Here is a 24,001-nt window from a genome sequence, read left to right as displayed (position 1 = left end):
TATGCTTCAAATCACATTTTGCTTCCCATTATAGTCTATGGGCATCCCATTCTGCCATTCTCCTGCTAGTCCATAGAAAACAAATGTTATTCCAGGTCATTTTCATTTTATGATGTGCTACTCTACCTGGGGAATACTTGTGGTAAAGTTGAATTTTCTAAATAACACAGCTTTACGTGCTAATGGGCTCATATTTTGCTTCCCATTATAGTCTATGGGCACTCCATTTTGTCATTACCCCTGAAACCAATGATAATCCCTCTAAATCTCAGTTTAAAATAATCCCACTGAATATGAAGAATATGCCTGCTAAACATTTATTTAATATGTTAAAGGACAACTGTAGTGCTAATGAAGTAGTGCTCTAATGTCATGAAATAAGAAGTTATGCAACTTGCTAATTGTGCTCCATTACCTTTTCTGCACAGTTTAGCTGCTTTGCTGTTAAAGAAAGTTGCTGCCTGGGGCTCTAATGTGAGTAGTGTCTACCTGTTATTCCCTATGGGGCTGTCAGCTGGGTCGACGCTACGTCACAAACTCCCAGGATCCTTCACTCCCCCTGCAGCTCCTCCAACCTCATACATATTCATTAGGCTGTTATGTGCTCTGCTCTAATTGGCTGAGCGCACAGAAGGGGAGTTTCAGGGCGGTGAGCTGAGCCGTTTGAATGTGAGCAGAAACAGAGCCTGTGTCTGCAATCAGCTTCAGCATGGCCGGCTCCCCCCTCGGTCTCCGTGGTGACATCTGCCTGGGTGCTAAAGTGTGCTGCTGTCAGTGAAGACAGTAACCGTTATGTGCCTGCCTCTCACAACCATGTTAGCTATTGTACTGTGTGTCCCTTTTCTCACTGGCCTCTTGGAATAAAGTTTACAGCAGTGTGCTGCTGAGAGAAAGCATAGCATTCCTGTGGGTCACTGCTGCTGAGAGGTCCATAAGTCCACATTGTCCCCCTGTCCTCAGTCCCTAAATGTTGCACCATAATCTATACCAGTGTTTCCTAACCAGAGCACCTCCAGCGGTTGCAAAACTACAACTCCCAGCATGCCCTGACATCCGTTGTCCAGACATGCTGGAAATTGTAGTTTTGCAACAGCTGGAGGCACCCCTGCAACTCCACACTGTACATTATAGCTATGTAAGCTGTTTTCCAGGCAGCCGCAGCCGGCTCTCCTATTGGACAGGGGAGAACATGTGGTGAGGATGGGAGGGGATAACAACAAGGGAAGGAGCTGTGGGCGTCACTTTATTATAATTTATTATAATTTCCTTGGGGGGGAGAGGAGGGGGGGGGAGCAGCAGCTCACAGGAAGCAGGCGCAGGGGATCATGGGAAATGTAGTCTTTATGACATGGCTGCTTACTGCTTTGGGTAGCAATTACCAGAGAACGGCTGGACCGTTTTGGACAAATGAGGTATCTTTGGAAAGGTCTTCTAATGAGCTATCAGATTAGGTAAACTTTTTTTTTTAAGTACCAGCGCTGCAGATGTCCTTTAAATGATTCAGGCTCCACATCAAATTCTGCTTCCCATTCTAGTCTATGGGCATTCCATTTTGTCATTCACCTTTGCATCCTATGGAAAACGGCAATAATCAAAGGTGATTTCCATTTTTCAATGTGCTTCTCTACCCGGGGAATACTTATGGTAGAGTTTAATTTACTAAATAACACAGACTTATGTGGAAATGAGCTCATATTTTACTTCCCATTATACTCTACGGGCATTCCATCCCCCCCCCCCCCCCCCCGGTGATTTCATAGAAAACAATTATAGTCCCACTGAACTCACACAGTATGCCTGCTAAAGATGTATTTGATATCTTAAATGGTTCAGACTCCACATAAAATTTTGCTTCCCATTTTAGTCTATGGGCATTCTATTTTGTCATTCAATTTTGCATTCCATAGAAAACAGCTATAATCCCAAGTAATTTTCCTTTAACAATGTGCTACTCTACCTGGGGAACACTTGTGGTAAAGTTTAATTTCCTAAATAACACAGATTTAAGTGCAAATGAGCTTGTATTTTTCTTCCCATAATAGTCTATGGGCATTCCATTTTGTCATTCACCATGTCATTTCATAAAAAACTATTTTAATCCCACTCAAACTTAATTTTAAATAATCCCACTGCCGGCTAAATATTTATTTGATTTGTTAAATGGTTTAGACTCCACATCAAAATTTGTTTCTCATTATAATCTATGGGCATTCCATACTTCCATACTCATTCTGCAGAAAACAGTGATAATTCCATTTAATCAGAATATTAGTTTGGAGAGTATGTCTGATTTAAATTTAAAAGATATAGGTTTGTCTCTAATTCAAATATTACATTTCCATTATTCTCTATGGGCATTCCCCTCTGGGCCATTATTCTCTATGGGCATTCCCCTCTGGGCCATTTTTCTCTATGGGCATTCCCCTCTGGGCCATTATTCTCTATGGGCATTCCCCTCTGGGCCATTATTCTCTATGGGCATTCCCCTCTGGGCCATTATTCTCTATGGCCATTCCCCTCTGGGCCGTTATTCTCTATGGGCATTCCCTTTGTCATTCATTTTAGTATGTCCCTCCCCAGATGTTGCAAAACTATGGCACCCATAGAAATGAATGGTTGATCACATGATCTTAGCTGGCATCCCCCAGTCAAACTTCCACCCCCTGTATTTTTCGCACATCAACTCCTCCAGGTATAATACATTACCTGTAATAAAATGGCAACTTCAGATTTTTCACGCACTTAATACATTATATAGCATTCATAACATATCACATTTTCACACCATATACAGGGCCATGTGACCCATAGTGATGTATCGTCCTGCAGTCATCTGGTGCCTCCTGTTATGTCACGTATAACATTCATCAATGGAGACTGCCATGACCATTACTGACTATAAAATACCCTCATATAAATGCCACTTAAAGGAATAGTATAGTCAAAATGATCTCCATCCCGTTGTGCACAGGCTGCAAAAAAAAAAAAGGAAAAAAATCATTAACTCACCTCCCTCCATTCCCTGTTGAACTGCTATAGCTGTTCAGTCCTCCAATCCGGTCTTCTTCCGTGTGCACAGAACGTCACACTGCGGTCAGGTTATCCCCAGCCGCAGCGATGTCCCGCCTCAGTCGGTGATAGGCTGAGCACAGTGTCATGTAAGGAGCCTGGCCCCCGCGTTCTCCCTGCTGCCCGGGCTCCTTACATGACACTGGGCTCCGCCTATCACCGACTGAGGCGGGACATCGCTGCAGCCGGTGATACGCTGACTATACTTCTCCTTTGACCCCTTAAGGACCACAGGTTTTTTTCATTTTTGCACTTTTGTATTTTCCACCTCGCCTTCTAAAAATCAGAATGCTTTCAATTTTGCACCTACAGACCCATATGAGGGCTTGTTTTTTTTTGCACCACCAATTGTACTTTGTAATGACATCAATCATTTCACTACAAAATTTACAGCGAAACCAGGAGAAAAATATTTGTGGGGCAAAATTGGAAAGAAGACGCCATTTTGTAACTTTTGGGGGCTTCCGATTCTACGTAGTGCACTTTTCGATAAAAATGACACCGTATCTTTATTCTGTAGGTCCATACAGTTACAAAGATTATAATATAAAAGAGTTGGAGAGGCTCTTGTCTGACTACCCACCAAATAAACCCAGGCTACCTAATTAGACACCTATACCCAAGGTGTCAGATTGTAGTTTGTCTGTAGAAATATATATATTAGGGCTCAGGGTTTGAGACAACTGGACAGGTTGTGTTTCAAGTAATATTTCAATTTATTGATTGTATATAGTGTGACAATAGAATATAAGATAAAATGTAAATAGCAGCAACTGCGTCTCACAGGGCCCTTGTGTAGGCGCAGCACCAACTATTAAGGATTATAACATATGTATAGTACAGTATATAAAATATAAAAATATACTTGTAAAAAATTGTAAAAAATATAAAATATAGAGACCACCATAAACATATATAGAGAGAGGGATCTGGGTGGGAAAGTCTTAGTCCATCCACAATGGTCAATATCTCCTCTCATAAAAAAGTCCTGCTAATATAGACCGATTCCGGGATTGTGGTAACCAATGGCAACCATAAGGTTAGTAACCCATAGCAACCGTTCAGATGAGTCCGGCTATTTTAGCACTTCAACGTTTAAGTAGAAGATATACTTGCTATTTGTAGACAATATTCAACATAAACAGCTAGTGTGCAGTCAGTGTTAATATGCATGCATATTTGTATGATACTTTGTATCTCACCGCTCCCGGACACTGATGCACTGAACTTCACGGGGATGCTGCGATCTCCTCCTGTTGCGCTGTGTAATCCCATAGTGTGTTAGCACTGAGTAGCTGTCTTGGCATGCGACAGCATCACCGGAGACTCGGCCGTCTCCCACGGTGGTGATGTTGGTAGATGGTGGGTTGCGGGTGGTGTTGTCGCAGCGGTTCTGCGGATGCGCACGTACATGTGCCGGTGGTGTCCTCGTGGCAGCGAGGCGCGGATGTCTCCTTCACCGGGTGTCGGGTGATTGACAGTTTATTGTCCGGTATCGGACTGCTATTGACTAAGCAGGGCAAGTACACTGGTGGTCTCAATAGGTATTGAGGGGACGCTGGACGCGTTTCAGGACTGTCTCAGTCCTTTCTTCAGCAGCTAAGAATAGGTGTAATGGGGGGTCACTGTATCGTATTTTATATATTTAACTCCTCCTCTATGAATTAGTGACATCAGATCCAGAGTAAACAAAACAAAATAGTGGTGTTAGATTTATGAATGAAAGTAGTAGAGCTCAGTACTAAATGAATAGGACTGCTTCGAATTACATATACTCTGCTGTGGAATGCATTGAAAATAAAAAGACTTGTATTAAATAATATACGTGAGTGAATTAATAAGTGATATCTATTTGTATGAATGGAATGTTGAGATATTAGATGAGGTAAATACATTGTGTGCCAATAGTAATAACTGACCATAAATGTAAAATCATGGTAACTGTGTACAATTTTATAAAAGTATATGAATACTATATGAAAGTATAAAAATATTGATAATATTGAAAATATTGAAAATATTGGTGTGGTGTGAAATAGGTTATGTGTCTTGCTGTGAGTATGATTGTGATGGTGAAGCCTAATATGAAAATGTGGTGATTGTGGATTACCAGAGACCAGGTATCTAAAGAATGGTATCTATACTCTTAGTGTCCTACAGTCAGTATATCTGTTGCAGTATAAAAGAAGGGACTAGATAGTGTACATATGGCATATTGATAAGATTGAATACAAAAGTTATAGACAATAGAGATATAAATAACCGAGTTGGGTTATTTGTATCTCTATTGTCTATAAACTTTTGTATTCAATCTTATCCATATGCCATATGTACACTATCTAGTCCCTTCTTTTATACTGCAACAGATATACTGACTGTAGGACACTAAGAGTATAGATACCATTCTTTAGATACCTGGTCTCTGGTAATCCACAATCACCACATTTTCATATTAGGCTTCACCATCACAATCATACTCACAGCAAGACACATAACCTATTTCACACCACACCAATATTTTCAATATTTTCAATATTATCAATATTTTTATACTTTCATATAGTATTCATATACTTTTATACAATTGTACACAGTTACCATGATTTTACATTTATGGTCAGTTATTACTATTGGCACACAATGTATTTACCTCATCTAATATCTCAACATTCCATTCACACAAATAGATATCACTTATTAATTCACTCACGTATATTATTTAATACAAGTCTTTTTATTTTCAATGCATTCCACAGCAGAGTATATGTAATTCAAAGCAGTCCTATTCATTTAGTACTGAGCTCTACTACTTTCATTCATAAATCTAACACCACTATTTTGTTTTGTTTACTTTGTTTACTCTGGATCTGATGTCACTAATTGATAGAGGAGGAGTTAAATATATAAAATACGATACAGTGACCCCCCATTACACCTATTCTTAGCTGCTGAAGAAAGGACTGAGACAGTCCTGAAACACGTCCAGCGTCCCCTCAATACCTACCAAAGACCACCAGTGTACTTGCCCTGCTTAGTCAATAGCAGTCCGATACCGGACAATAAACTGTCAATCACCCGACACCCGGTGAAGGAGACATCCGCGCCTCGCTGCCACGAGGACGCCACCGGCACATGTACGTGCGCATCCGCAGAACCGCTGCGACAACACCACCCGCAACCCACCATCTACCAACATCACCACTGTGGGAGACGGCCGAGTCTCCGGTGATGCTGTCGCATGCCAAGACAGCTACTCAGTGCTAACACACTGTGGGATTACACAGCGCAACAGGAGGAGATCGCAGAATCCCCGTGAAGTTCAATTGCATCAGTGTCCGGGAGCGGTGAGATACAAAGTATCATACAAAGATGCATGCATATTAACAGTGACTGCACACTAGCTGTTCATGTTGAATATTGTCTACAAATAGCAAGTATATCTTCTACTTAAACGTTGAAGTGCTAAAATAGCCGGACTCATCTGAACAGTTGCTACGGGTTACTAACCTTATGGTTGCCATTGGTTACCACAATATCGGAATCGGTCTATATTAGCAGGACTTTTTTATGAGAGGAGATATTGACCATTGTGGATGGACTATATATGTTTATGGTGGTCTCTTTATTTTATATTTTATATTTTTTACAATTTTTTACAAGTATATTTTTATATTTTATATACTGTACTATACATATGTTATAATCCTTAATAGTTGGTGCAGCACCTACACAAGGGCCCTGTGAGACGCAGTTGCTGCTATTTACATTTTATCTTATATTCTATTGTCACACTATATATAATCAATAAATTGAAATATTACTTGAAACACAACCTGTCCAGTTGTCTCAAACCCTGAGCCCTAATATATATTTCTACAGTTACAAAGATTCCTTATTTACCGTATTTATCGGCGTATAACACGCACTTTTTAGGCTAAAATTTTTAGCCTAAAGTCTGTGTGCGTGTTATACGCCGATACACCCCCAGGAAAGGCAGGGGGAGAGAGGCCGTCGCTGCCCGCTTCTCTCCCCCTGCCTTTCCTGGGGTCTAGAGCGCTGCTGTCGGCCCTTTTCACCCCCTGGTTATCGGCGCCGCTGCCCGTTCTGTCCCCCTGATTATCGGCGCCGATAGCCAGGGAGAGAGAAGCGGCGCCGACAGCCAGGGGGAGAGAAGGGGCAGCGGCACCCATTGCCGGCGCCGCTGCCCGTTGCCTCCCCCCATCCCCGGTGGCATAATTACCTGAGTCGGGTCCGCGCTGCTCCAGGCCTCCGGCGTGCGTCCCCGGCGTCGTTGCTATGCGCTGAACGGCGTGGCGCATGACGTCAGAGCGCCGCGCCGTGCATAACAACGACGCTGGGGACGCACGACGGAGGCCTGGAGCAGCGCGGATCCGACTCAGGTAATTATGCCACCGGGGATGGGGGGAGGCAACGGGGCAGCGGCGCCGGCAATGGGTGCCGCTGCCCCTTCTCTCCCCCTGGCTGTCGGCGCCGCTTCTCTCTCCCTGGCTATCGGCGCCGGCACCGATAGTCAGGGGGACAGAACGGGCAGCGGCGCCGATAACCAGGGGGTGAAAAGGGCCGACAGCAGCGCTCTAGACCCCAGGAAAGGCAGGGGGAGAGAAGCGGGCAGCGACGGCCTCTCTCCCCCTGCCTTTCCTGGGGGTATATCGGGGTATATACGCGCACACACGCACCCTCATTTTACCATGGATATTTGGGTAAAAAACTTTTTTTACCCAAATATCCTTGGTAAAATGAGGGTGCGTGTTATAGGCCGGTGCGTGGTATACCCCGATAAATACGGTATATAGGTTTTATTTTATTTTACTACTTTAAAAAAATTATAACTACATGCACCAAAATTTGTCATCTTCTGACCCCTATAACTTTTTTATTTTTCCATATACAGGGATATAGGAGAGCTAATTTTTTGTGCCGTGATCTGGAGTTTTTATTGATACCATTTTTGTTGTGATAGGTCTTTGTGATCGCTTTTCGTAAACATTTTTAGGGTATACAAAGTGACCAAAAATACGTAATTTTGGACTTTGGAATTTTTTTATGTGTACTCCATTGACCGTGCGGTTTAATTAACATTATATTTATATAGCTCTGACATTTACGCATGAGGCGATACCACATGTTTATTTTTGTTTACAATTTTTTTTTTTTATGGGAAAAGGGGGGTGATTCAAACTTTTATTACTGAAGGGGTTAAATCACATTTTATTAACTTTTTTTTTAAGTCCCCATAGGGGACAATTACATGCAATTCTTTGATTGCAAATACTGATCAATGCTATGCTATAGCATAGCATTAATCAGTGTTATTTGTGCTTAATTGCTCCAGCCTGCCTGCATGGAGAACTCAGATCAGACAGCGAGGAGGAAGGTAAGCAACATCCCGCTGTCCTTTCAGCTGTTTGGGATGCCGCGATTTCACCCAAACAGCCCGCTGAGCTAACTGGCAAGTGTTTTCTCCCGTTTTAGATGAGGCGATAAAGCCGTTGATTGTGGCAAATAAAGGGTTAATACCGGACATCCGCCTGATCGGCGATGTCAAGTAATAGCCGCGGGTCCTGGTTGCTGATAGCAACCAGGACCCACCAGGTATAAAGTGCACTCAGCTCCTGAGCGCGCTTTGCATAACAGGACCCGGCCACAGACATGAATATATGTCGTTAAGGGATGAACTGTAAACAATATTAATAAATATGTTATTATTTTTATAATACTTTTTGATATCATTATTAGCATTGCTATTAAAGCATTCATGAGCCCAACCTCCAGTGAGAGACTCAGTAGGATGCATCCACCGTGTGTAACTAAGCATCTCTAACTTGCTGAAATGGTCCCTTGACTTTCTCATTGACACCTTTCAGTGAGAGAACATGATTCCTGACTTTTTTTTTAGTTGGGAAAACTGAGGGGCGTAGTTTTTCCTGGAAACCCCTGTACCTCTCAGCATCCCTGTGCATTAAAATGACAAAAGTTATAATACTTACCTCACCTTCTTCCCTGGTGCTGCAGCTGTGAGATCTTCTGGCCCCTGCTCTTGTACTGCTCCTGTTCCTTCAGAATATGTCTCACTGCCCCGCTAAGCTCTGTGATTAACTGGGTAGGAAGCGGAACGTCATCGGAAGGAGGAAGATATGACAGCTGCAGCGCTGGGCGAGTGGGGAGGTAAGTATGCAGGCTTTTGTTCATTCAAAGCACAGGGAGACAGATAGTTAACTATTAGTTTTTCCTGGAAAACCCCTTAAAGAAGACTGTAAAAAGTTTAGAGCCAGATACTAAAACTGATTTTTTTTTTCTACTGTTTTTACTTTCTGATTGTAAGTTTTTTTACACTTCTATTCTGAAGTATGGACCCTGTGTCTACTTCATCCCATCTTAGTTCAGGCAGCAAAAAGTTGATGACAAGTTCCCTTTAAAGGGGTACTCAAGCTATTTCCTCCATTTCACAGGATAAAAAAATAGGTGTCTGATTGCGGGGTTATGACCTCTGGGACCCCATTCGATCACAGTGGTTATCTGACTCTTCACTGAATGGAGCTGCCGGTTGGGACACGCACCCAGTCGGTCCAGTCATTCTTTATGGAGCACAGGTGAAGAAAAGGAAAAAGCCGGCACAGCTTCAGCACAGGTATAGCTTTAACACAGTTCATAGGCAGGTAATAGTTGGTATAGTATATATGGACCTCATACACGTAACGTCTTTGGGTGCTCAGTCCATAAAGCAGAGTTCATATAGAAATATGCAAGGCAGGTATAGGAGGCACTCACCACCGAATTTCGGGATAAAAAATGTGCTTCTTTATTTTAGAATATGCAGCAGCAGACAGGACATGTGTGGACGCAGCACACTACAGACAGGTAACAACTATGCCCCTTCTGGGGGCTGATGAAGCGCCCAGAAGGGGCGTGAAAAAGCTGTTAACTGTCTGTAGTGTGCTGTGTCCACACATGTCCTGTCTGCTGCTGCATATTCTAAAATAAAGAAGCAAATTTTTTATCACGAAATTCGGTGGTGAGTGCCTCCTATACCTGCCTTGCATAATTCTTTATGGAGCCACAGCAATAAATAAATGCTGTACTTGCTATCTCAGCTGGCTCCAAAGCGAATGAATGGAATGTGTGTTGACCCACCCTCGCATTTTGCAGAGTGTGTCATGGTCCTGTTCTCACAATTTTACGGGAAGATTGGTCTCGGAGGTTGTACACATCCCATAGCCTGTGGATTAGGGAAACGTTTTTATAGCTGGAGTACCCCTATTGTGTTTTGTGTTTCCATTTTACTGTTTCTGTTTCATAATGTTTTATTGTGCTGTATAAAAAAGCATAGTTGACTACTCTCTTGTTTAAACAAAAAAGATGTTACAATGAGTATAAATCGTATGCATTTAACACATACCCATTGAGAACCCAAAGGAGGAGATTTCTCAAAATCTGTGCAGAACAAAAGTTGACCAGGTGCTCAAAGCAACCAATCAGATCGCTTCTTCCATTTTTTGGAGGCATTTTCAAAAATGAAAGAAGCAAGCTGATTGGTTGCTATGGGCAACTGGTCAACTTTTCCTTTGTCCAGGTTTTGATAAATCTCCCCCAAAATGATGTGTGTGAATAGACAGGGTTCTAACCTCAATGCCTATACCTATGTCTAAGTAATGTGGTTGTACTACAGAAAATACAAAATGTCCCACAGAAAAAAAGAAGAGCGAAGGCACAGAAGTGAAGAGGATGAAGAGCCTGTGACTCCAGGAAGCAGTAGTAGCAGCCATCGGAGTGACAGAAAAAGGAGGAGAAGTAGCAGTGGTAGTGTCCATACTTCCCAGGAGATACAGAAGATCAAACATGTTGAGATCTTGTAAGTACATGGCACCTGGGACCAGATTTTCATAAAAGGCGTACTCCGCTGCGCAGCGTTTGGAACAAACTGTTCCGAATGTTGAAGCCGGTGCCGGGAGATTGTGATGTCATAGCCCCGCCCCCTCATGAGGTCACACCCCGCCTTCTCAATGCAAGTCTATAGGAGGGGGCGTGGCGGCTTTCACGCCCCCTCCCATAGACTTGCTTTGAGGGGGCGGGGTGTGACGTCATGAGAGGGGCAGGCTATAACATCACGAGCTGTCGGCGCCGGCTCCAGCGTTTGGAACAGTTTATTCCAAACACTATAGTACACACTCAAGAGATTCAGAGGTGGACCACAGAGCTGGCACTGTGGGTGCAAGGATTGGGGCTTTAGTGTACCAGCTAAGTTTTTCCCCTGCCTGCTCCCTTGAATAATCATAATTTATCTCTATATACACACACTATCATTTTATATATGAGGAACATTGTAGCATGTAACATGTTGAAGCTTTTGCTGTGGGTGAGAACTTTGAGAAGGGTGAGAATATTTTTTTAACTTTTCTGAAAATGTATCTTGTCAGGAAGGTGGTTAATGAGCTTGGTCTAGAAATGGATAAAGAGGTACTCCGGAGGGAAAAAAAATTCTAATCAACTGGTGCCAGAAAGTTATATTAGCAAATTACTTCTGTTTACATAGTTACATAGTTCTTAAGGTTGAAAAAAAGACCAGAGTCCATTAAGTTCAACATATATTATAACCTTATTTTGCCTCTTAAGAATGCAAAGAAAACTTATGAGGCTGATGCCAATTGCCCCATACTAGGGAAAAAAATTCCTTCCCAACTCCAAATATGGCAGTCAGAATAAATCCCTGGATCAACTTTCTGTCCCAATTAATCTAGTATACATTCTTATAATAAACATGTCAAGGCCTCTTTTGAACTCTTTTTTTTCATTGTGTTCCCCATGACCACCTCCTCCAGGAGAGAATTCCACAGTATCACTGCTCTTACAGTAAAGAACCCCCATCTGTGCTGGTGTAGAAACCTTCTTTCCTCTAAACGTAGAGAATGCCCCCTTGTTATAGATACAGTCCTGGGTATAAATAGATCATGGGAAAGATCTCTGTACTGTCCCCTGATATATTTATACATAGTTATTAGGTCTCTCCTAAACCTTCTTTTTTCTAAACTAAATAACCCTAATTCTGATAATCTTTCTGGGTACTGTAATCCTCCCATTCCCCGTATTACCCTGGTTGCCTGTCTTTGAACCCTCTCCAGCTCCACTGTATCTTTCTTGTACACTGGTGCCCAGTACTGTACACAGTATTCCATGTGTGATCTGACTAGTGATTTGTACAGCGGTAGAATTATTTCCTTGTCATGGGCATCTATGCCCCTATTGATGCACCCCATGATTTTATTTGCCTTGGCAGCAGCTCCCCGACACTGGTCACTACAGCTAAATTTACTGTTAACTAAGACTCCTAAGTCCTTTTCCACGTCAGTCGTCCCAAGTGTGCTCCCATTTAATACATAATCCCAGCACAGATTTTTCCTCCCCATGTGCATTACCTTACATTTATCAGTGTTGAACCTCATCTGCCACTTCCCAGCCCAAACCTCCAACCTATCCAGATCCATTTGTAACAGCATTAGACGATTTTTTTTTCCTCCAGAGTACCCCTTTAAAGGGAACCTGCGGTCAGTATACAAAATATGAAGTTTTTATATCATGTTATATATTTGTTGCTACAACCCTCCATTCCCGAGATATGGGGATTTCACTACTTGGTTCACTAGATAGATGTTTAACCGAATTGTCAGATGGGTGGGAACTTTATTTAAAGGGGGACTCCGCCCCAACACATCTTATCCCCTATCCAAAGGATAGGGCATAAGATTTCTGATGGCGGGGGTCCCACCTCTGGAACCCCCACGACCTCTGCTGCGGCACCACAGTCATCAGGTGCACGAGCAAACTTCGCTGACGTCACGGCTATGCCATCTTTCTCAATGCAAGTATATGGAAGGGGATGTGACTGCTGCCACGCCCCCTCCCATAGACTTGCATTGAGGGGGCTTGCTCGTGACGTCACGAGCCTCCGGCGCAGCAGCCGGCATTCCAAATGAACGCCGGCTGCTGCAGAGAGATCGCGGGGGTCTCAGTGGCTGGACCCCCGCGATCAGACATCTTATCCACTATCCTTTGGATAGGGGATTACATGTCTAGGGGCGGAGTACCGCTTTAAACATTTGAATTTTAGGTTATCTGTGTGTGTGTGGGGAGTCAGTCTGATTCACGCCCCCTCAACCTCTTAAGATCCTCTTATTGGAACAAATATCGGGCGAATAATAATCCCTACTAACGCTAATTTCTAAGACTTGCGCTTTGGAAAAGAGCCAGCGGTCAGCCGACGTACAAGCATTGGCTGCAAAAACAATCGTGCCAAGGAAGGCACACAATTTGAGCTGGTAAATAAAGTTACCAGCTGTGTGACTATACAGGGAAAAGTGCAGATTGGCAACCAAATAGTAAATCTTCTATATCTTGGGAATGGAGGGTTGTAGCAACAAAATAAAAAGCAGAGTTGGAATCAGGCTGCACAACAATATACAAACTTGATTTATTTATTTTTTGACCAGAGGCACATCCTATGAAGCAGGTACTACATAGAAATATATACGCCAATGATCATCATACATTTCTCATGACCAAAATCCAGACTGAGCAGGATTTGGTCTGATTTTGGACAAATCAGTCCAGTTTTTGTTTTGACCAGAAGGTACCAAGATATGACAAACTCGCATACTGTTCAAAGATTTAAGCATTGATGTATTTATTTAGCTTTCTTAATGTGTGTGTTTTTTTTTATTTATTTTTTTAAAGCTATGAGAAACCTCCACCGGGACTTATTAAGGTATGAAATCATTTCAGCATACCACATTGGTACACCATACCTCAGCTTATCAGAGCTTTGCCTTTCTATGCACCACGGTTGTTAATCTCCTTTATGGAAATGTGTCCCATCAGGTGCAGGGGTACACTAAGGCTACTCTTTAAGAAAAGATTGTGTGTAAGTTGCAGGTAGCAAACTCCTGTTTAACAGGCACAGTAAATTGCCAAAACCAGAATAATAGCGACCTCACAGAAAACACAATGGAGGACCTAGCTGACTAAAACAAGGAGTGCCTTAAAAGGGTACTCCACCCCTAGACATCTTATCCCCTATCCAAAGGATAGGGGATAAGATGTCTGATCGCGGGGGTCCCGTTGCTGGGGACCCCCGCAATATAGCATGCGGCACCCACCTGTTTCTTGTCCGGAAGCGCTGGAGGGTCTGGGTCACGACCACGGGAACGGAAGTCTGTGACGTCACGCCCCATCCCCTCAATGCAAGTCTATGGGAGGGGGCGTGACGGCCGTGAGTACCCCTTTAATAACCCAAAGAGAAAACAGCAACAGCTAGTTAGGTAAAGAATTCCCAAGGCCTTAATGACACCCCATTAGAAGTACAATAATAAAGTTAATGTAACAATGAAAATAATTTAGCCCCCCATGTAAACAAGCTGAAAGTATTCCAGGCACAGTTCAGTACGTGCCCAGAAAAAGACTCTTCTGCTGGTAGCATTCTCCAAAATCATGCATTCTAATTCCATAATGAATTATTTTGACGTCCCACGGGATAGTAATACAACAGAGGTCGGTGGTCCTACACATACTAGAATGTCTTTTTTCCTTTAATAGCTTTTACAGAATAACAGAAGCATACATGATTAACAAGAAATGTGTTTAATGTAAATTATTGAATGAAATATACTATGTAATAGATTTAAAGGGTTACTCCAGCGCTAAGACATCTTATCCCCTAACCAAAGGATAGGGGATAAGATGCCTGATCGCAGGGGTCCCGCTGCTGGGGACCCCCGTGATCTTCCACGCCGCACCCCGCTAGAATCAGCCCCCGGAGCGTGCTCACTCCGGGTCTGATTACTGGCGATCGCGGGGACGGAGGATAGTGATGTCACAGCTCTGCCCCCGTGTGACGTCACGCTCTACGCCATAGGCTTGCATTGAGGGGGTGGAGTGTGATGTCACACGGGGGCGGAGCGTGACGTCACACGGGGGCAGAGCCGTGACGTCACTATGCTCCGTCCCCGTGATCACCAGTAATCAGACCCGGAGTGAGCACGCCCACCTTGTAATATTGTCTGTATATTTATATTAGTCCTTTTTCTGTATAAGGTCCTGATGTAAGTCTTCCTTGTTTTTTTCAAAGGAACTTTGATTATATTCTTTGTAAATATTCTTTACTATTACTATAGTTGTGACAGAACTGTCCATCTCAAAACTTTATGGCAAGTCTACATTGCACAAAACAACTGAATGCATCCTGTCACATTTGTTGACTTGTTTTTATCTTTGCCTTTTTCATCTTAGGAAGATGAACCTAAACCTGAAGACTGTATTCCTGATTTGCCTGGTAATGAACATGCCAGAGATTTCCTTGCCCATGCTCCTACAAAAGGACTATGGATGCCTTTGGGTAAAGAAGTAAAGGTTATGCAGTGTAAGTTTATTGGCTATATATACACTGTTGGAGATAGAACTGTAGAGCCAGGCAAATAACAGCAAAACAGCAGAGACAAGTGACACAGACGTATAGTTGTATAGGTCAAACAATCTTTTTCATGTCTTTATTTTTAATCAAAAACAAAATATAGCCTTTACCGTCAGGCATAAAACATACAATATAAATTCTGCTTGTCAAAGCTTTAACACAGTATTCCCAAACTATCTTGATGACTTGCTACTAGTCACCTGACCAAAACAATAGGCATCAATTGTGGTACTCATACTAGACTTGATGTATCCCTTAGAGGCTGCAAACCGCAGGATTTAACTCACAATTTGTTAGTGCAGACTAAATTATACTCTTCAGCTCTGCAGGCTACCATGCTGTGAGTCATTCTCCCCAACCTGTTCTCTGATCTGATGGCTGGTGGGAGCTCGGGCACCTCATGGGGAAGAGAACTGTGGAGGATGCATCCTTTATTCTTGCGCCAAATGCTAAAACGTCTGACAGTTTTGCAGGTTGTGTCTGCTGCCCCCTGACCTTGCTAGCTACACATCTGGACAGGGCCATTTTGTATCGGAGGCTCCCTAGCATGTGCGTGGTCTGCCTCTGTTGTGGGAAAGCCACAGATTTTGTGTCCATAAACCAGGCATCATTTCTTAATTTTTTTGTTAGGTTGGAGATGTAAGCAATATGGTCACAGGACTGGCGATCGTGAGTGTCCCTATTTCTTCAAAGGCAATCAAAAGATTGAGCAGTTTAGGGTGGTAAGTAATTATATCCCTAAGTGGCATATTGTTTTTTTAATTCACGCGTGTTTGAGCACATTTAAATAAATTGCATCAAAAAAGTGGCATTATCTTATAGAAATAATTAGTTTTACCCAAGCACAAAACTTTTATATTTTTAGCTTTTAAATGCTCATTCCATCTATTGTAAATAAAGATTTATTCAAAATCTATATGTGGAAAAGTAATTGCCCCCCAACCTAATAACTGGTTGTGCCACCATTGGTAGTAACAATTGCAATCAACTATTTGTGAGAACATGAAATGAATCTTTTACATTGCTGTTGAGGAATTTTGGCCCACCCTTAAGAATAGTTTTAGTCTGGTTACTTTAAAGGGCTTTTCGAGCATGAAATAAAAAGGGTTATTCAGATACTAAGGGGCCATCACTGCCGAGATGAGTCCGTCTTGGAATTAGAAGCCTGAGCATTCAGCAGGGAACCAGAAGACATCACAGGGGGATCCAAGGGGTGAAGTAGGTAAGTATGGGTCTTTTTGCCTCAGCAACATATTAACAGTTGCCACAGCATCTCTAGTAATTTTATGTCAGGGCTTTGACTCATTCAGAGGTAGACCTGCTTGTGTGCAGTGGATCATAGTCCTGCAGGGCATCCCAGCCGATCTTGAGCTTTAGGTCACAAACTGATGGCAGACATTATTTCATTCATGTTTTCATCAATTATGACAAGTTGTTTAGCTTCTGCAGAAGCAAAGCAGCCCACAACTTTCACACTGCCACCACCACGATTGACTGTTTGTATTATGTTCTTATTGTTTAATGTAGTGTTAGCTTTATGCCAGATGTAACAAGACCCATGTCTTCCAAAAAGTCCCACCTTTGACTCATTAAATCAAAGAATATTATTCCAAAAGTCTAAGGGGTCAGCTAGATGTTTTTTGAAAGTGTGAGACAAACCTTTGTATTCTTCTTGGTCAGCAGTTTTGGTTTGAACCTTGCAACTCTCCCATGGATGACGTGTGCTGTTTTTCTTTTCTTATTATGGAATCATGTACTTTGACCTTAACAGAGGCATGTTATTCCATCAGTTCTTAAGATGTTCCTCTGGGTTCTCTTGTGACCTCCTGGATGAGTTATCTTAGACATTTTAGTAGGCCAGTCACACCAGGTCACCACTGTTCCAGGTTTTCTCTCTTTTGTGGATAATATCTCTCACTGGGGTATATAAAGTGGCTATGTCCCTTTTGAAAACCTTCTTTTTGCTTAGTATTTTTAAAGGTGAGGCACCACTGGATAGCTTTTATGGTAGAAAAGCAAACTGTACCTTTTCCGGAGCTGATGGTGGTGTCCAAAATTATAAAATCTCCTTCTTATTTCTCAGCCAGGCAGGGCTGCTCCAGTGCCTTAGCCTGGTACGCTCCAGCGCCCAGCCTCTCCTTGATGGACATACAGAGCCCTGTACATCAGTCAAGGAGGCACTGGGAGTAAGTGAGGAGGTGTGCCAGGCTATGGAAATTGAGCAGCTTGGCTCTGCCTCCTTAACACTTGGCTGTGAAATGAAAAAGGTGATTTTATAAGTTTGGGAACCACCATCATTTCCAGAAAATATGCAGTTTGCTTTTATTCCATAACAGCTATGCAACAGCTGCCAGATTCACGTCTATACATTAAATTACCATGCTCCTTCAAGCAGTTACTATACATAAGGATTATCCTCTTGTAAATCATGACTTTTCCATAACCTTTCCAGGTCCATGCTACATAAATCTTCTTTCATCAAGATTAAACATGACTCGGTAAATGTTTTTATTGTTTTATGTGTACGTTTTCCCTTCTGTAGGCTCATGAAGACCCAATGTATGGCTTACTAAAGGAGAAAGAAAATCAGGAAAAACAGATGAGGTAATAATTCTGCAAGGTTTTGCTTTAAAGAGTAACTCCAGTTAAACAGCATTCAGAACTTAAAGGGGTACTCCCGTGGAAACCTTTTTTTTTTATTTTTTTATTTTTTTTTTAAATCAACTGGTGCCAGAAAGTTAAACAGATTTGTAAATCACTTCTATTAAAAAATATTAATCCTTCCAGTACTTTTTAGGGGCTGTATACTAAAGAGAAATCCAAAAAAGAAATGCATTTCCTGTGATGTCCTGACCACAGTGCTCTCTGCTGACCTCTGCTGTCCATTTTAGGAACTGTCCAGAACAGGAAAAAATCCCCATAGCAAACATATGCTGCTCTGGACAGTTCCTAAAGTGATTTACAAATCTGTTTAACTTTCTGGCACCAGTTGATTTAACCCCTTAATGACGCAGGACGTATATTTACGTCCTGCGCTGGCTCCCGCGATATGAAGCGGGATCGCGCCGCGATCCTGCATCATATCGCGTCGGTCCCGGTGCTCATCAACGGCCGGGACCCGCGGCTAATGCCACACATCGCTGATCGCGGCGATGTGCGGTATTAACCCTTTAGAAGCGGCGGTCAAAGCTGACCGCCGCTTCTAAAGTGAAACTGAAAGTGACCCGGCTGCTCAGTCGGGCTGTTCGGGACCGCCGCGGTGAAATCGCGGCGTCCCGAACAGCTGATCGGACACTGGGAGGGCTCTTACCTGCCTCCTCGGTGTCCGATCGACGAATGACTTCTCCGTGCCTGAGATCCAGGCAGGAGCAGGCAAGCGCCGATAATGCTGATCAGAGGCGTGTTAATACATGCCAGTGATCAGCATGAGAGATCAGTGTGTGCAGTGTTATAGGTCCCTATGGGACCTATAACACTGCAGACAAAATGTAAAAAAAAGTGTTAATAAAGGTCATTTAACCCCTTCCCTAATAAAAGTTTGAATCACCCCCCCCCCCTTTTCCCATAAAAAAAATAAAACAGTGTAAAAAAAATAAATAAATAAACATATGTGGTATCGCCGCGTGCGTAAATGTCCGAACTATAAAAATATATAATTAATTAAACCGCACGGTCAATGGCGTACGCGCAAAAAAATTCCAAAGTCCAAAAAAGCGTATTTTGGTCACTTTTTATACCATTAAAAAAATGAATAAAAAGTGATCAAAAAGTCCGATCAAAACAAAAATCATACCGATAAAAACTTCAGATCACGGCGCAAAAAATGAGTCCTCATACCGCCCTGTACATGGAAAAATAAAAAAGTTATAGGGGTCAGAAGATGACATTTTTAAACGTATACATTTTCCTGCATGTAGTTATGATTTTTTCCAGAAGTGCGACAAAATCAAACCTATTTAAGTAGGGTATCATTTTAACCATATGGACCTACAGAATAATGATAACGTGTAATTTTTACCGAAATATGCACTGCGTAGAAACGGAAGCCCCCAAAAGTTACAAAATGGCGTTTTTTTTTCCGATTTTGTCGCACAATGATTTTTTTTTCCGTTTCGCTGTGCATTTTTGGGTAAAATGACTGTCACTGCAAAGTAGTATTGGTGACGCCAAAAATAAGCCATAATATGGATTTTTAGGTGGAAAATTTAAAGGGTTATGATTTTTAAAAGGTTAGGAGGAAAAAACTAAAGTGCAAAAACGGAAAAACCCTGAGTCCTTAAGGGGTTAAAAAATAAAAATAAAAATTAAAAAGTTTTCCACGAAAGTACCACTTTAAAGGGATTGTCAAGCCAAAAAAAAAAAAAAAAAAAAGAAAACTCATGGATAGGGTAGAATTGTCTGATCATGGGGGTCCAACTGTTGGGACCCCCTGTAGTCTCCAGAACGAGGCCCTGACTCTCATGGCATTCTGAAGCTGTAGATGCCATGTGATTCATTGATTTATAAGGAAGAGTCAGTTACCTAGGTATATCTTCGGCGCCCCCATAGAAATGGAAAGATAACATGCAGTCTGCAGATCCAGTACGCACGGAGAGCCCTGGCCCCTTTCTAGAGATCGCAGTTGACCGCAATCAGACACCTACCTCTCTGTGGATAGGGGATATGTTGTTATTTTTTTTTCTAGATTTAAATAAAAAAAAAACATCTGACAGGCAGGTGTAAAATACTAAAATCCAGAATACTCATCCTTGCCCAGTCCAGTGGCAGCTTCTTTGTTTACTTCCTGATGATGCACTCTCCCAGCTTTCCTGATGTTGTCCCTAACCTGCTGTGATCCGCGGGTTCAGAATGTTATCAGCAGAGCAACAACAGACGTCATCAGCAAAAGTAAACCTATGCATTGGGACAGACCAGAGCTCCTATGTTGGACTGGGCAAGGTAAGTATTGTGTATTTTGCTATTATACATCCCTAATAGGCTGTTATTTGTGTATTATTTAAATCGGAAATAGGACACTTCATCAGAGTAATGATGTTGTGCTGCTGGAGTTCCCCTATATGTTCAGGAATTGCTTTGTTAGTGATTATTTAAAAATGCCTACAGCCTGAATTGCCTTTTACAGATGAACTACCGTATTTTTCTTCATATAAGACGCTCCGGCATATAAGACGCACCCAATTTTAAAGGATGAAAATCTAGAAAAAAAGGATTCTGAACCAAATACAATGTAAAGTATAGGACAGTGATCTTCAACCTGTGGACCTCCAGATGTTTCAAAACTACAACTCCCAGCATGCCCGGACAGCTGTTTGCTGTCCGGGCATGATGGGAGTTGTAGTTTTGCAACATCTGGAGGTCCGCAGGTTGAAGACCACTGGTATAGGAGGTAATACTCATGTGTCCCCGCCGCTCCGGACCCGTCACCGCTGCCCTGGATGTCACCCTCCATCGCTGTCGCCGCGTCCCCGGGGTGTCCCCGTCGCTCCGAAACATCTCTGCTGCCCGGTATCCTCGCTCGACGTGATGACGACGGAGAGCGCCGGCCATGTAGGGAATCCCGGCACGGAGCAGTCATTCACCGATCAGACACCGAAGAGGCAGGTAAGGTCCCTCCCGGTGTCCTGTAAGTTGTTCGGGACGCCGCTGAGTGTCACTTTCGCTTCCGACGCGGCGGTCAGCCTTGATCGCCGCATCTGAAGGGTTAATACAGGGCATCACCGCGATCGGTGATGTCCTGTATTTGCCGTGGGTCCTGGCCGTTGATGGCCGCAGGGGCCGCCGCGAAAGGACAGGGTTTTAATGTGTATTTGCCGTATAAGACGCACCAACTTTTATCCCCCCAGAAAATGTGCGTCTTATACGGCGAAAAATACGGTACTTAGGTGGAACAGAAGGATGAATTTTCTCTCTCCCGTCACATGTAAAGCATGGGTTTTCCATTGCTAACCTGCCATTCATTTAGAATACAGTGACCCCTCGACCTACGATAATTTTAACATGCGATGGCCTCTCAGAGGCCATCGCATGTTAAAGGCAGCATCAACATACGATGCTTTTGTATGTCGGGGCCATCGCATAAACTGCTTCAGCTGCCGCCGGATGGCCGTTTACGGTGCCCCGTATGGTCCGCTGACGATCACTTACCTGTCCTCGGGCGCGTCCTCTTCGGGATCCCCTGCATCGTCGGCGCTCTCCATCACGTTGCTGCGTACACCGTCCCATCATCCAATAGGAGCGGCGTGCGTAGCGACGTGATGGCGGCAACGGAGCGCGCGGATGCCGGGGAAGCAGAGGCCTTGCCGGAGCGTCGGGGACACCTCGGGGACGCGGCGACATCGATGGACGGCGACATCCCGGGCAGCGGTGACGGTCCGGAGCGGCGGGGACAGGTGAGTACAACTTCCTCTAACAGTGGTCTTCAACCTGCGGACCTCCAGATGTTGCAAAACTACAACTCCCAGCATGCCCGGACAGCTGTTGGCTGTCCGGGTATGCTGGGTGTTGTAGTTTTGCAACATCTGGAGGTCCGCAGGTTGTAGACCACTGTCCTATACTTTACATTGCACGGATCCCTCAACATACGATGGTTTCAACAAACGATGGTCTGTTTGGAACGGATTACCAGCGTATGTTGAGGGACCATTGTACACTTATCTCTATTAAGAGAAATGTTCACTGTCAGCAGTAGTGTGGTGATAATAGAGCATGGCAGCAGAGGTGAAATAGCAGTGTGACTTTTTTTTTTTTGCTGATGCTGCAGCAGTGTGATGATCTGTTGCTAGGTTCAGACTATGGATTTTCCGCCTGCAATTCCGCTTGGAAATTGCAGTCGGAAATTCCGCTTGCTAAAATGTATGGTGTAGTGAATGGTTTTCCGTTCACAAATTCACACTTCGGAATTTGTGAACGGGAAAACCCGTTTGAAATTTCCGCCTGAAGAAAAGGGGTTGCTCTTTCTTCAGGCGGAAGTCCGCGCGGAACACATTGCAGTCTATTGGAGAGTGCAGTGTCTGCACGGTCCTAGCGCCGACTGATTCAGTCAGCGCTGGCTGCACTCGGAATCTCCGGGCGGAAATTTTCTGCCCGGAGATTCCGTAGTCTGAACCTATCCTAATTGTATTGCTTCTGTTTATAAAGTGAACAATGTCATTAAAGGGGTACTCTGGTGCCTAGACATCTTATCCCCTATCCAAAGGATAGGGGATAAGAGGCCTGATCGCGGGAGTCCTGCCGCTGGGGACGCCCGGGATCATGCACGTGGCACCCCGTTTGTAATCAGTGCCCGGAGCGTGTTCGCTCCGGGACTGATTGCCGGCGGCGTGTGACGTCACGCCCCCTCCCGTAGGCTTGCATTGAGGGGCGGAGCGTGACGTCACACGCCGCCCGCCCTGCGGTCGACCATAATCGAACACGCTCCGGGTCTGATTACAAACGGGGTGCCGCGTGCATGATCCTGGGGGTCCCCAGCTGCGAGACTCCCGCGATCAGGCATCTTATCCCCGATCCTTTGCATAAGGGATAAGATGTCTAAGCACCGGAGTACTCCTTTAAGTATATTAGGAAACATATAGTATGGCCTACATGTGTGCTCTATTTTGAATTTCTCTGACTTTACAGGATTCAGCAGCTAAAAAAGTTGCTTGAGGATTCAACATCTGAAGAAAGCAGTGACAGCAGCAGCAGCTCAAATCACTCCCGAGAAAAACGAAAGAAGAAAAAAAAGAAAAAAGACAATAAAAAGAAAAAGAAGAAAAAACGCAAATCTTCCCATAGAAACTCAGATTCCGATTAAATGTATGAAAGAAGCATATTGCATATACTGTATATTCTTTCTGGAAGAATAGTCTCAGTAGATGGAGAGATTGAAATCTGAATGGTGGAAGCCGAAGACTTGACATTAACTTTGTGTATAAAGTATTCAGGACTGTGGGCAGGATGTCCATATAAAGTAATTTAATAAACCCTGTTTAAATAACATTTATTAACTAATCTCTGTCATTTTTTTGTTTGCTTGATGAATATAAAATGAAAAACCTTTCTGCATAGGGTAAATTAAAAACTTTCTACCATTTAACTCCTTGAGGCAATTTTAGTTTTTTTGCATGTTTCCTTCTCGCCTTCTAAGAGCCATAACGCTTTCGATTTTTCACCTACAGACCAATATGAGGCTTGTTTTTTGTGCCACCAATTGTATTTTGCAATGACATCACTCATTTTACCATCAAATCTACTGTAAAACAAAATAAAATATATTTGTCGGGCAAAATTGACAACATTTTACTAGCATATGAATTGACCAAATGTAAGCATTTCGGGATTACATTTTTTATGTTTACCACATTGTGCAGTTTTTTGTTTACACTATTTAATTTGAACAATGGGAAAAGGAGGGTGATTCAAACTTTTATTATTGAAGGGGTTAATTCACATTTATTAAAATTTGTTGGAAAACAT

The 24,001-nt window shown here is 43.1% G+C and overlaps 1 protein-coding gene across 5 annotated transcripts in view; it reads left to right on the top strand.

Annotated features, from left to right (window-relative positions):
• The window catches only part of RP9 (RP9 pre-mRNA splicing factor), a 42,302-nt gene extending 18,770 nt beyond the window's left edge, over positions 1-23,532 (top strand). The window contains exons 2-9 of one of the 5 annotated variants that reach the window (XM_056520420.1): positions 9,103-9,234; positions 9,638-9,718; positions 10,757-10,939; positions 13,816-13,846; positions 15,367-15,496; positions 16,178-16,269; positions 18,090-18,151; positions 23,165-23,532. In XM_056520420.1, the coding sequence (XP_056376395.1) occupies positions 9,103-9,234; positions 9,638-9,718; positions 10,757-10,939; positions 13,816-13,846; positions 15,367-15,496; positions 16,178-16,269; positions 18,090-18,151; positions 23,165-23,339 (886 nt within the window). In that variant the 3' untranslated portion in view covers positions 23,340-23,532. Of the gene's footprint in view, positions 1-428; positions 475-9,102; positions 9,235-9,539; positions 9,719-10,756; positions 10,940-13,815; positions 13,847-15,366; positions 15,497-16,177; positions 16,270-18,089; positions 18,152-23,164 lie in introns of those variants that run through there. The other 4 variants (XM_056520424.1, XM_056520423.1, XM_056520425.1 and 1 more) reach the window with 4 other exon arrangements.
• Positions 23,533-24,001: the final 469 nt, after the last annotated feature.

Source organism: Hyla sarda, chromosome 5, assembly GCF_029499605.1.
Source record: "Hyla sarda isolate aHylSar1 chromosome 5, aHylSar1.hap1, whole genome shotgun sequence".
Lineage (NCBI taxonomy): Eukaryota > Metazoa > Chordata > Amphibia > Anura > Hylidae > Hyla > Hyla sarda.
This window is presented reverse-complemented; position numbering and strand designations above follow the sequence as displayed.